The 14,164-nt window shown below is 42.6% G+C and overlaps 1 protein-coding gene across 2 annotated transcripts; it reads right to left on the bottom strand.

Moving 5' to 3' along the window:
* Window positions 1-245: 245 nt before the first annotated feature.
* TMEM218 (transmembrane protein 218) lies at window positions 246-13,851 on the bottom strand. Of its 2 annotated transcripts, XM_039872790.1 has the most exons (5): window positions 13,678-13,851; window positions 12,977-13,167; window positions 5,312-5,421; window positions 4,349-4,451; window positions 246-1,077 (listed from the first exon to the last, which is right to left on the bottom strand). In XM_039872790.1, the coding sequence occupies exons 3-5, from the start codon at window positions 5,419-5,421 to the stop codon at window positions 946-948; spliced, it is 345 nt and encodes a 114-aa protein (XP_039728724.1). In that variant the 5' UTR covers window positions 12,977-13,167; window positions 13,678-13,851; the 3' UTR covers window positions 246-945. The 2 variants fall into 2 exon arrangements, with proteins under 2 accessions (XP_039728724.1, XP_039728723.1); XM_039872789.1 differs by lacking the exon at window positions 12,977-13,167 and having other exon boundaries at window positions 13,678-13,850.
* Between the last annotated feature and the right edge of the window lie 313 nt (window positions 13,852-14,164).

Below are 14,164 nucleotides of genomic sequence, written 5' to 3'. Positions count from 1 at the left end.
AATATACATTCCCCACCAGCTTTGGGGAAAGGGCTACAAAGATGAAATAGATGACAATAACCCAAATGGATTCTTATGGTAATTAACGCACACAAAGGTCCCCAAATCCTGGAAGAAACCAGAGATTTATAGCAGCAGAACAAACAATACTTCCACACCTTTCCTATAATATCTAAGTTAACTTGAAATACAGAAATACTAGACGCAGAAAGCTGTTACCAAAAGTTTGAAGTGAGAGCCAGTCATTAGGTTGGTGTGAATCGCTTTATTAGAGCAGAGGGACGCAACGCCATTGCCTGCAGAGAGTTCTGTGGCATGATATGCAGAGTGGTCAATAACCAACACCTGAGTAAGTCTTCGAAATCATCACATTAAAACAACCTTTGGATCTTTGAGTGTGTTTCCTTTCCAAATGATCCCAACCTCATAACCGAGAATTTTATATGTTATCAAAGGGACCAAATTCTTTCATTTACTGGATAGCAGAAGCCAAGTGCCTCTTTTCCCCAAATCTACTTTACTGATGTCTTGATTGAAAATCTGTTCAATGCAGACCACTGTTACTATTTCAAACTGAATAAGACATAGACAGTTCAGGGGTAAGGAATGAATTGCACCTGGCCCTCATTGGCTCATGACTCCCCAAAGTCACCAGTTCTCTCTCTTACTATTTTCTTTACAAAACAGATGGAAAACCTGAGGTGTAGGTGCTAGGAAGAGCAATGTCCCTCTTACACCAGTGAAACTCTATCACCGAAGAGACAATTTTGCAAGCCTGTGTCTGGAAACCAGGACTCAAGGCATTTATCTTAGCGATGAATGGATAATCCCCAGATCGTAAGGCACGGGGCTTTCAAAACAAGGCTCCAAACAGTGCCTTTCTGCTCATCGATGCCCTCAAAGTGAGGGGGAGAACAGGGTCTTGGTTTTCACGAATAGTGCTCACTAGGACCTCAGTGGTTTGGCATAGATTGGCTCCAGGATATGATGAATTAGAACCAAAAAGAGACCTCCAAGGAAGGCAGCGGCAAGGAAAACCAGCAGGACGTAGCGGCCAATGAAAAAGGCATCCACAATCTGGAGAAAGAAACATCAAAAATGAAATTACTATCACTTCAGCACCCTGGCTGTGCTCATCTGAAATCTCTGATGAATGGGCCCAGGGTCTGTTCATATTTGTAGCTTCCCGTAACAACCCGCTCCGAGTCTCCGCTGTAAATGGTTAAGAAAGATCCTTTTCTTAACTTCCTCAGCTGGAAATACAAGATAAAGGATTAATGAAGTACAGGAAACAAATGGCTTGATTTGGGAGGTTCATAAATACTTTGAACACCCAGGATGAGTTCTGTTATGTTCTGGAATCCTATGCTGGGTTATCCGAAAGCATTCATGAGAAATCTGTTTGGTCTTAGAAAGGTTCATGTTTCTTATTATCTTTTTAATATGGAGAATTTTAAACAGAATTAAAAAATATAATAGTATAACAAACCCCACGTACCCAAGATCCAAAGATCGTCACCCCATTGCCAATTCCGGAGGGTTCATTTTCAAAATGAAAAGGTCACTCTTCAAAACTTTCATCAGAAGACTTCTGAACCCGAACATTCATAACCCAGCATTCCAAGGGTTTGGGGAAACGGCCCTTTACCTGAGATACTAAAACACTAAGAGGATAGATGATGTGCCCCAGATCACACAGTTAGCTGTCTGGCAACCAGTCAGACTTCGGGCCCCAAAGCTGTTAGTCTTCGCTGACAAAAACCTATAATTAGTGTTGGCTCTATCCACTTGTTTACTGTCCACTGCCAGAGCTCTACTCTCCTTAGATCCAAATGGTGGTGCTTAAGTTTGGGCCGAAAAAAGCAATTTAATCTACAGACCTAATGGAGCAGGTGCACGAACCAAGCAACTGGGTGACTTTACAGTTTCCAGAAGCTTTGAAAACCCAGTACCTCGAAGAGAATCCAAAATAACTGAAAGGTGACTCTTGTAGACAGAATAACGGTGCAAGAATGTCCACATCTTAATCTCCAGATATTGTGAATATGTTAGATTACATGGCAAAGCAGAATTAAGGTCATAAATGGAATTAAGCTTGCTAATTAGCTGACCTTAAAATAGGGAGATAGCTTGGATTACCTAATCCAGGTGGGTCCAATATGATCACAGGATCCTTAAAAGTGAAAGAAGGAAGTGGAGTCAGAGAGATGTTACCTTACTGGCTCTGAATATGGAGCTAGAGGTCCCCCAGCCGAGGGCGACCTCTAGAAGCTGGAAAGGGTAAGAAAACAGATTCTTCTTTAGAACCTGAAGAAAGGAATACAGCCCTGCCAACCCCTTGCTATTAGCCTGGAGAGAATGATTTTGGACTTCTAACTCATAGAACGGTAAGATAATAAATGTGTTGTTAGCTAAGTTTTTGGTAATTTGTTACAGCAGCAGTAGGAAACTAATACAGGGATGACGCGCACCAAGCACTTGTCAAGTCCAAGCACAGCTGAAACCCAAAGACACCAAGAAGATAGGGCTGCTCCAGAGATACCTCCACAGCCAACCTACAACAAAGGTCAGTTTGATCAAATAGCTTTAACATAACTTTGACCTTGGCTCCAGTACTGAACAAGTCTCTGGTGGGCTACATGTTTGCTCGTTCGACACGTTTCTCTTTTTAATTAGCCAATTAGCAGGCCTTGGGTGCAGAAGGCCCAGGTCATGTATTATTGATAGGTACTGAGCCAGGCTGCTGCAGGGGCCAGTTCTCAAAAGCTGAAAATGAGAACTCTGATCCTGTTGGCCATGCTGACGAACATCTTTTGCTTAAACCCCAGTCTTTTCTCCTGGGTCTGAGACTCATATGACAGAGGATAGAGGGATCGATTTCAGAATGTGTCTGCTCCGTGCCTTTCTCTCAACAGTCACATCTGCAGCAGTCCAGAAACACAGCAGCCTTCAACGCTCTCCCCCTTTAGAACAGGGAAGCTGAGGTGGAGCCTGGCTCTAGCTCACACCTGCTGCTCACACCGCCAGAGTGGTTTTCAAACGCTGATGAAAGAACCTGACATGGATGAAAATAATGCCTTAAATTATGTGGTAAGTATTATTTCCCTTGGAATTTTCAGAACAAATTTCCTCCCTTTTCCATGGTTAGTCCTAGACAGAGTTGGAAATATGTGCGAATTTTAATTCGGAAATTATATATTTTGTGTACTATTGTCTAGTGTCCAAAGAGCCACTTAAGAATTCTCTGTGATGGCCCCTAATATTCTGTTGAGTCCCCAGTGATGAAGGTTTTGAAGACAGAGCCCAGCTTCAATCCTTGCTCTGATTCTTTCTACGTATGGATGACCTTGGGCAAGTAACTTTAACCTCTTACATCCTCCGTATCCTCACATATAATATGAGGATAATAACAGTACCTACTTCACACTACTGAGGGTCGTCTTGAGATTTCAATGAGATAACACAATGTACTTATCACAGATTTCACACACTGTAATCCCTTAAAAATGTTAGCTATTATAGTATCGTCATTCCTACTTAAAAAGTTAAAGTGGAAGTTGAGAGTAAAGAAGCTCGTAGAAGGAATAACGGGACTCAAGAATTCAATACCGTTATCGAGATCAGAGGTATCCGAGACCAGCTGGTAAAGCTGGAGCCCCGACCAGGAACGAACCAGAATCGTGGGGTGTCCAGAGAAGGACTATGAGAAAGATGATAAAAATCCATTCAGAGAGGTGGGTATTGGCAGGTGTGGCTCTAGGAATGAGGACCAAAGGATCTCCCAGAAGACTGTGAGTATTGAACTCATTTATCTATACAACTTCTGCTTTCCAAAAAACTGTTCTCCTTTCTCCCTGCTCCGCCCTATGAAGAGTATTCTTTTCACATCAGAAGTGTAAAAATTCAAACACATGGAGGTTAAAAAACAAACAAAAAAAACCCCCCACATCTTTCAGCACCTTGTGGGCACTGCAGAAATTTAGGCCCAGATCTGCGTTTCTGGGCCCAGGCCATCGGGAAGGGGCACTTATATGACAGGACCAGGCCTAGTCCTTTTCTTAACTCATTTTCCCTCTCCCTGCCCCATAGTATGAGGTGGCTTTCGGACATACTGCTTGTTCAGCTTGATGCAAACCAGAGTCAGAATTAAGATTCTCTTCCTGGGTGAAGGTGTGGAGAGTTTAAACCTCCCCCTGAGCTTTCCCCATCCTTGCTTTAACTTAACAAATCTTCCTACGCGGTTCAGCCAACCTGGCATCGGGGAACACCCCGGCGAAGGGGCGAGGTCTAGATCAAGAGAGAAACAAGAGTTACAACTCAGGAGGCAAAATAAAACCAATAGTTCTACCTTCATTTCGACCGCTGGGGCTGGGATTTCACTGGCTCGGGGGAAGAGCAACAGAACTGACGTGATGACCACAGCACCGAGGAATACAAAAATGACAGAGAACCTGGGGTCAAAAGACAGAGCGTTAAAGCACTGTTTATAGTTTCTTTTCCAGTCAGTCAGGCCTGGGCGGGCTCTTCCCTGGGGCCAGTCTTCTATGTTTCGGCCCATTAACAATGCCCCGAGACCGAGACCCGCTGTCCACACTGCCCCGTGAATTTAGAAATGTTTTCCCCTTTATCCCAAAGCCCTTCTTCCTAGACAGGTACCAGCTGGATGCATTCCTGTTTATTCCCAGTCGCTCTGAATTCCTAAGAATGAGAATTGGTAGTTTTTATTTTTGCCTCTGTGTAGTCATAATCATGAAAAACCAAAGCAGCCCCTCCCTCACCCCCACTTCTGTGTTTTAGAGCAGAACAGTTTCGTAAATTATGTAACTCGCTGCTTCGTACCGACACTGTCTGGCCAGAGAGCGCAGTGCCGTAGCGTTGTTAGTCAGCCTACGGCCTGATTCTCTTGTGCAGTCGGCGTGTGATGGCCAGCCGGCCATCATACAGCGTGTCTGCAGATTCCCCAGGCCCAGCTCTGGAGCCTTAGCGGATGGACTAAGCATCTGCCATTAGTCTGAACAATTAAGAAACTCACCCCAAGAAATTCAATAGGCAGAGAAGGCAGATTTTCTTTTCATCTCACATCCCTCCATCTCCTCTACAGGGAGAACTGAAAAATACCTCCCATCTCCTCCCACCTCTGCTTCAGAGCCAATAACACAGTTAGTGCTTATGATAAGAGGTTAAAATCCAACTCATTCAAAGTGTCCATAATTACAAAATGGATCTCCTGAATTTTAAATGCGTAACGAGCATCGGCGATTTTGCTTCTACATGTTTCACCGTGGGCTCCCAGCAGGAGAGAATGCCTTACCTGGCTACACCAGAGGCTCTGGACAACAGCGCACACAGCAGCAGCACCAGCACCCAGAGCAGGGCTAAGATGAACACGCCGGCACCCACTCCCAGGACAGTGCCAGCCATCTGTGGGGAAAGGACGCATGAGCCCTGCACTCCGCTCTGCCTGGGCCTTGGGGCAGGACAAGGTGTACCCCTGGCTCCAGGTTCTGCCTGCTTTCAGCATGCTCCCAGGGTGCAAGAAGGTGGTCAGACAAATACAGAAAGTCCAAACTCATTAGGAGGAATTTCTGATGACTGGTTTGCCAGGTCTTTGGGAAGATCCACTTTCAGAGGCCTTACTAGGAATCGCACATTTAGACTCAAACATTTCTTTCTGGTGAGGATTAAAAGGTTGCTTTCTGCTCCAAGTGGATCACTCAAATCTGGCATCTGAGTTCTGGTCTGCCCCCAGTCTGCAATAGGAACCTGAACTGTCCCTTGATATGAAACCCTACTGAAGGGCTGTAAAAGGCACTGGGGCCCGAGAGCGCCACGGTCAATGTGGAATTTGGAGTGCTCAGGTTAAGTCCACAGTATGAGCTTTGACTCACCAGGCAATCACCAGACGGAAATGTCCCACTCTATTGTTGAGTTTTTACTCACAAAGGGAAGCAAACTCATAAGTCCTTAAAGAAGAGGAGAAGGTGGAGGAGGGGAGCCATCACTAATTTTGAACATTCGCTGTGTACTAAACCTTATAAATACATCTCATTTAATCACGGCAATAAGCGTCTGAGATAGGTATTATGTCCATGTGATAGCAGAGGTAACTGAGGTATAATGGGAGGTATGAGTACCAAACCGGGTGGCTTGCAGCAACAGAAAGCCATGGTTCTCTTACAGTTCTGGAGGCCAGAAGTCTGAAATTAAGTGTCATCCTGGCCACACTCCCTCCAAAGGCTCTGGGAGAAGAGTTGTCCTGCCTCTTACAGATTCTGGTGGCTCCCGACATTCCTTGGCCTGTGACATCCCTCCAACCTCTGCCTCCACGTGCACATGGCTTCTGCTCTGTGTCTCTTTCTCTCTTGTCTTTTATGAGGACACTTGTAGTTGAATTTAGAGCCCACCCAAATAATCCGGTATGATCTCATCTCAACATGTTAACTTAATTCCATCTGAAAACACCCCCCTTCCCAAATAAGATCATATTCATAGGTTCTGGGGGTTAGGGTGTGGACATATGTTTTGGGGGGCTACCACTTGACCCATTATAGGGTAATACCACACTATAGGACCACCCCTGGTTTTCCCTTGCAGTATCAGAGACAAGTCTAAAGCAAACAAATTTTTCTTCAGGTTAATAGTTTTCTTTACCCTGATGGTTTAAACACCACAAAAATTATTATCTATGAAAAGTTCTGTTATAAAGGTTTTGGAAAGGAAACTCTAAGCATGAACTGCTAAAAACAAACAAACATTTGTTCTATCAGCATTTTTTTGTGTGCCTACCACGTACAGCATTGTGCTGTGGGCTGGGATCACTAGGTAACTAAGACATATCCTCTGACAGAAGCAGCTTAAAGGCCTACTGGAGAACACCGTCATGTAAATAACTGTCCATATCACATTCTGAAAAGTAGAAAGCAAAGTACAATGCGACCTGAGACAGCGAGGAGGCAGCTTTGCACAGCCCACGTGGGGAAGAATCTGTGTGGCGAGACGACAGGGTCAAGGGAAGAGCGGGCAGAGAGGCGGGCAGCAGGAGGCGTGGCTCCCATTGCCTCGCAAATCTTACTGGGGCACACTCGCCCCTCATGAGAGCACGTGGGTGTCACCTCATTAACTCTAACATGCCAAGTGTTTCCCCACCTCTGGATCCTTGTCCTTGCTGTTTCCACCGCCTGGAATTAACCCCTGGCCCTAAACAAGCCCTCCCCTATTTGCTGGGCTGGCCTCTCCTCAACCTACTGATCCCAGCTTTAAATGCAGCCTCCTTAGAGAGATCCCTGACTGCCCTAGCTAAAGTAACCCCCAAAACGATGACTCCCCATCACGCTATCTCCTTTAGAGCACGTGTCACAAACTGTAGTTCACATTTTTATTTATTGTTTACAGGTTCATTTTCTGTCTCTCCAAGTAGAATAGAAAATTCCTTGAGGACAGACTTTATATCTTGTTCACCACAGTATCCCTACTTCTTACCAGAGATTATAATCAATAAATATTTGTTGGATAAATAAATGAAGCAGTACTAACAAGTCCGTGAAAATCAAATGCAGGAGTGACAGAATCATATCTCGTTTTACAAAGACGACCAAGGCTTAGGTAAACATGCTGGACAGCGCTAATGAGGGAAGTTCTTTGCACAACAGCAAACACAGAAAAATGCTTAATAAAACAGAACGAAAAGAATTTAACACACAGTGGAGCTTGAAAGCAATAAAGAAAAGCCTGTAAATGCTACACACAACAATGTAACTCAAAGCCTGAGTGGTGAGCAGGAGCTGAGTCCAAAGGTCCACCGGAACCTGATACAGCCCTTAGGAGCAGTCCCTCCTGGACAGATGAGGTCTCAGACCCATGATCCAGAGCACTACAACTAAGAACACGGCATAACGGTAGGCCCTGAAAGGGCTCACCTGTCTTTGACATAGGGACTCAACATGTTGCTGCTGACTTAGTTGGAAGAAAGCTGGCCAAGTACTTCAGGCCGTGGGTGAAAAAAGAATAATCCCAGAGAAATCTGAATCCCAACCCTATATTATTACATGCAGGTGTGGGGTTCAAATCACAGGACCAATATGATATGGAATCCCAAGTAATAAGATTAACATGGAAACTAGACTAAAAGTGAGAAGCCCAAAGTATGCCAGCGGAGACAAACTAATACCCCTCTGTAGGGGTGCCACCAAGGTCAGCATGAAGGTTCCCACAAGAATGAGTGTCAAATAAAGATGTTTTCAGACATAAGAAGGCTGAAATGGAATTCCCTCTCATAGATACACTTCAACAAGGAGGAGAACGAACCAAGAAAGGTGTGAGATGGAAGGAGAGATGGTGAGAAAAATACTGGAAAATACCGACAGTAAACCTTTCTTTAATGAGAAATGACTAATTTTTTGAGTTAAAAACAAGAACTAAAATATTTATCAACAGTTTTATGGAAGATGAGAAAGGACAATTCCAAGGTAAATCATTATTAACCTCAGTTATTATTTTGCTCTGAAGGAGGTGAGAGTTAATGATTACCTGTAGGCTTTGTTAAGCTAAATATGCATGTTTAAAAAAATAGGTAAACACTAAAGATGGTAAATCTAATGTTAAGTGTGTATTACTACAATTAAAAAATAAGCAAAACTAAAAAATAATCCGGGGAAGCAATATGAGTATCAGGTAGAATAGAATGCAAAGATTTGAAAAATATTAATATAGACAGTCACAAAAGGAATAATTTAACAAAAAGATACACCTTGAAACAAATAGGAACCTAAAACAAATCCTCAAAATATATAAAGCCAAAAAACAAAAGAATCATTGCAATAAATGGACAAACCCACAAATTTAGTGGAAGATTTTAATCTCTCTCTCTCAGAAACTGATAGATCAGATTAAAATAAAAACATTTGGCAAAAAAGATATATAAATGGCCAATAAACATGTGAAAGGTGTTCAGCTTTATTAGACATCAGGAAATTACAAATGGAAACCAAAATGCAGTACCTCTAGACACCATCAGAATGGCTAAAAACCCAGCAATGTGGATGTTTCGCAAATATTGACTGAAAAGAGCTAGAGGCAAAAGTTTGTACTGTGTAATTCCATGCATATAATGTCCAAAAACAGATCAAACTAACTTTGGGGTCGTAAGTCAAAAGCATGGTTAACTTGTAGAGAGCAGTGAGTGGAGGGGGCATGAAGAAGATTCTGAGGTGCTTATGAAATTTTGTTTCTGGGTCTGGGTGTCGGTTACATGGCTTCGTTAATTTTGTTAAATTGTATTTAGCTTTGTATGCTTCTGATTTGTATACTTTTCTGTATGCGTGTTACATTTCACTAAAATTTTTATATTAAAAAGTTTAAAGAGTCTGAAGAGACCTATCAGCCAAATGAACTTTGGGTCTTGATTCAAACGAAACCAACTGTAAAAAAAACCACAACTTTTTATGAGATGACTAGAGAAATCTGAAGAGTACAGTATCTGGATATTTGAGGATCTTAAAAAAATAGTTATTTTTTTAAGTTAAAATTTTATTTTAATGTGATGGTATTGTGGTTATATGCTAAAAGATTATGATATATACACCATACATACATACACATGACACAGATAATAGAAAATGATGTCTAGAACTTTTAATTATCTGGGGGAGATGAAATGAAGGGGGCTAATGAGTTAATTGTTGAAAATGGGTGATGAGTACATGAGTGTTTGCTATACTATTTCGACGCTTTTAAATATATTTGAAACTTTCATAATAAAAAGACGTGTGTATGAACATGTATATATGTATAAGCAGGAATAAATCCAACAAAAGATATGTAAGATTTTTATAGCAAAAATTATAAAACTTTATTCAAAGATTTTTTAAAAAAGGATGTGAATAAAAAAATAAAACAGATTGGAATACATAACTCATGTTCCTGGATAGGCTGGTTCAACCTTAACAGATCTTAATTTTCCTTCATCTATCAATTCGATGAAATTTTAACCAAAAATCTCAAAATATATATATTTTTTTGTGGAACTTGAAAACTGATCCTAAATTCATATGGAAGAGCAAAAGCCCAAGAATAGCAAAAACAATTTTGAGAACTAGGATGGAAACTTGCCTTTCTTGTTACCAACTGCCACAAGACAAATTATAAAACCAAGGTAATTAAAACAGTGTGATTGTGGCATAAAGACACATGGACCAGTGGAATAAAATAGAGAACCCAGAAACAGATCCATGCATTTATGAGAGCTTTGTACAGAACAGAGCTGGCTTTGTGATTCGGTGGATTTCAGAGATAGAATTGGGACGAATGATTATCCAATCAGAAAATAATAAAATTACATCTCTACTTTATATCACACAGAGAAGCCAATTTTAAATGGAAAGTAATTCATAATAAAACAGCATATGTTTAAATATACAAATGTTCAGGCTGACTACACTAGAATACATAATGAAGTACAGCAGTCAGATGCTTGCACCTAAACTTAGAATCGCCATGAACGCAAAAGCTACAAATGCAGGCTGATGCAGGTGTGTTGTATGGCAACTCAAATACCACGAGCTGGGCTGCCTTCAGTTATGCGATTTTTCTAGAGTGACGAACAACTCTTGTTAAAGTTCCAAACCACAAATAAGTATAATTTCCCCTTGATTTACATTAGAGTTGCATTCCTGGAAATTTTACTACATTAAACGGTGCCAAAAAATACAGTATGTTTATATAAAAAATAAAGTTAGATTCTAGGCTCAGATTATAAATGAGTATCCTGTTGGACACTCAAAAACTGCACAGGCTGTAGGACAGTTCTTCACTGTGAGGGGCTGTCCATGCACTGCAGAACATCTAGCATCCCAGCCCTGCTCTGTAAACCCCGTTGTGTCTCCAAAATCACAATAACCAAATATGCCCTTATGAATTCCAAAATGACCAAGGGGCAGTACTGCCCCTTGGAGAACCACTGTTTTAGAAAAACTCTTGCACGAAGAGACATGTACGAGGATGTTCATTTATATAGGAAAACATCTGAAAAAACCTAACTGTCCATCAATAAGGGAATCGATACAATATTACATACTCATAACGAACACTTAAAATGAATGAACTTGGTCTATCTGTATTGATATAGATATGTCTCAGAAATAATGTTGCGCGACAAAATCAAGCTGCAAAATGAAGCCCATAGTATGATACTACCTGTATTTTTAAAATAGAAAAAAACCTAAATAGCAATATATAGTGTATGGTGTACACATATACAGTGAAAGTATAAAACCATGGGAATAAATGAGACATAATAATTTCAAAAGTGTGTCTGCCTCTGGGGACGGGGGAAGGAAGGGGCATGGGAACAGGAAAGAGAACAAAGAATCTGAATCTAATCTGTGATGTTTTATTTCTTAAAAAAAAAAAACAAAAAAAACACTTAAGCAGATGCGCCAAAATGTTAATGTTTGCTAACCTAGTTGGTAGGGCATAGGTATCTGTTATACTACCCCATATAATATTAACTATTTTTGAAAAATTTCAGATAATTCTTAATTTTTGAAAAGGTAACTCATAGCAGGGTTCGTATGAATTGAGATCAGAGAACAGAGATTAGTGACCAGTTGGGATGCTATTACAATTTTCCATATAAGAGATATTGAATTCCGTCTTAGTGGAGGTGGAAAGGAATATAAGGAGGTGTTAGAAATGACGCAGGTTTCCCGCCTGGTTGACTGAGCTGATGGCACTGCCCTTAACAAGATAACTGGTTAAGTTTAATTGCTGCTGTTTTGGATATCACACAAATAACCTGTAAGACTCAGACCAACTATAACATCTAGAACACAAGGCAAATGATAGCTGAAGATGGGATCACTAGAAATATTGCCCATCAACCACCCACAGAAGCATAATAGTTCATGAGACATTGGGTTCAGTATATGGTATGGATTTAAAATAATGAGATAAATATCCCCCCCAAGCTCTGATAAGAATGAGGTTCATCATTTTATAACTAAACCATACATTTTCCCAGTAAAAGGAAGGGCTGGATATAGCAGAGAGTGCTGTTGTGGGGAAGGAGTGAAAATCTAGTCATTTTATCTTGTTAATTCAGTGTGATTTTAATGTGAATAATATTCATGATTATTTTCCATACTGGAATAGGTAAATTGAGGAAAATTTGATTAAAATTTAAAATAAAAACAACTTTGTTTTTATTTAATGTCCAGGGCTTTTACAAACCTTCTTTGAGAACTGATAGTCTAGCCAATCTGGTTCCAGAGTAAGTCCTTTAACTGAATGCCTGTGGCATTTAAAGCAGGTAGATTGAAGTTGAAATAAAATAATCTGTCTAAATTTGAACACCAAGAAGAGCAACTACAGGGCCATTTTTTCCCCTTTGTACTCATGCTGTGAGGTCTTTCTTTGGAAAGAGTTTACCCAAAACTTTTCTGTAGTGCATTCTTCATTTAACAGTTCGGTGTAGGTACTTTTCACCCAGCTCTCAGAGAAAACTGATAGTGCCATACATCAAGGTGACTGGCCACTGCACATCTACATAGCCTATTCTTTTAACAATGCACTGCTCACCAGTGGATCACACGTGAGACTACTACTGGCCATTACACAATGACTTACTGTCCAGTATAAAGGTGGATTTCCTATAGGGTAATGTGGCCCTAGTACTGCTGTGGTGGGGGGACAGATAACTCACCCACTCCCTGATTTTCACAGACTCAAGCCCACGAAGGCAGCAGAAAACAGTGGGTTACAAGAGTGAAGTGCCTTCTGCAGAATTCCTTTTCATTTTCCTTTACAGCTGTTTTTATACCTTCGAAAATAATTGGCGGGGGGGTGCTTAACGCTTTATTTTTCTGCTTTAACCACTTCACTATAGGGTAACACCTCTACCTTTGTAGTTAAGTAACATGCAAGTTGAGTAAAAATCAATTGCCAAGCTAACTAAATGCCATGGATGTGGCATCATCTTTACCTGATAGAAAAGGGGATCAATGGATGCAGACGTCCTTCCCCCCTTTTTCCTGGGCAGTGCTGGCACGTGGCAGTGCCAGGCGACGCCTGTCTGTCATTACATCACCCAGGCCCAGGACCAGGCACTTAAGAGTTGCACAGCGGACACACCACTCACTGGGACTCTGGCCTCTCTCCGGGCCTGTGCTGATTCTGCCCAGCGACAGGAGAACACCGCCTGAGTCTCACCTTTCCCCTCCACGTCTCACCTTCCCGCCCACTCGCGGTTTCAACCCCCTGCCCTGCCCCTGCTCCCTGGTCCTCCCTCCCTTCCTGTCCCTGACCCCGCCGCCGGGTATCACCTTTACAATGTTAGTCTGTTATCCCTGGATACCTGGGACAGAACTTAAGGTTTGAGTCATAAGGTATTGAGTCAGATGCTAACATTTTACTTTCCTAGAAACATGAAAAATAAAACATTCCTCCTTCTCTCTGCCCGCAATGAAATATTTACTGGCCACCGGGCCTGCGGTCCGGATGGGCGGTCAGGGTGGTCTGAGAGGTCAGCGCCCCGCCCCTTCCAGCCTCCTTGGCCTACCCTCCTCACTCAAGCCCCTTCGGCCCCAGCCTCAGCCATTCTCTCCTCCACCATCCTCTCCTCCACGGGTGGCCCCAATCCTCACCTCCGCCCTCCCCGGCCTCCCCTCCGAAACCCCTACTCACACCCCCAGTCCAGCGGGTTCCAGCCCATGCAGGCTTTGGTCTACTCAGAACGAATCACAAGTAGGCTTTCATCCAGACGGTCCCAGATTCGCTAATCAGCGCCGCTCTTTCAACGCCCAGCTCCCCATCATTTGCCTACGCCCGCCACGGCCTAGAGCCGAGCAGAGAGTGGTGGGTGGGCACATCGTACTCGTTAGGCCCTCCGATTGGCCAGGGCCGGTCGGTCCTGGCTCCAGCCTAAAGCTCGATTGGATAGAGGTAGTCCCAGCTCCGCGTACGCCCCATTCATTGTCAATCACACCATCTCTTAGGTAACTCGCGGGACCATTGGTCAGTCTAGCCGGAGGGCGGGATGTAGGGCGGAAGAGAGCTGCTTTTCCGGCCTCCTTCGCTGTTACTATGGAGATTTCATTGCCGGGCCGAGACGCGGAGGTTCTTGGCGCTCCGATCCCCCCACCTGTAAATGGGGAGATAGGTCGTAGTCTGG

Source organism: Pteropus medius, unplaced genomic scaffold (genome assembly GCF_902729225.1).
Source record: "Pteropus medius unplaced genomic scaffold, Ma_sr-lr_union100, whole genome shotgun sequence".
In the NCBI taxonomy this organism is placed as follows: Eukaryota; Metazoa; Chordata; class Mammalia; order Chiroptera; family Pteropodidae; genus Pteropus; species Pteropus medius.
This window is presented reverse-complemented; position numbering and strand designations above follow the sequence as displayed.

What these genes read in the sequence shown, in the direction of transcription:
- TMEM218 (XM_039872790.1), bottom strand. Translation starts at nt 5,421, where the DNA reads ATGGCTGGCACTGTCCTGGGAGTGGGTGCCGGCGTGTTCATCTTAGCC. An exon ending in AGAGCCTCTGGTGTAGCCAG is followed by an intron (nt 4,452 to 5,311) that starts GTAAGGCATTCT and finishes TTTTGACCCCAG; the next exon opens with GTTCTCTGTCATTTTTGTAT. An exon ending in CCCCAGCGGTCGAAATGAAG is followed by an intron (nt 1,078 to 4,348) that starts GTAGAACTATTG and finishes TTCTTTCTCCAG; the next exon opens with ATTGTGGATGCCTTTTTCAT.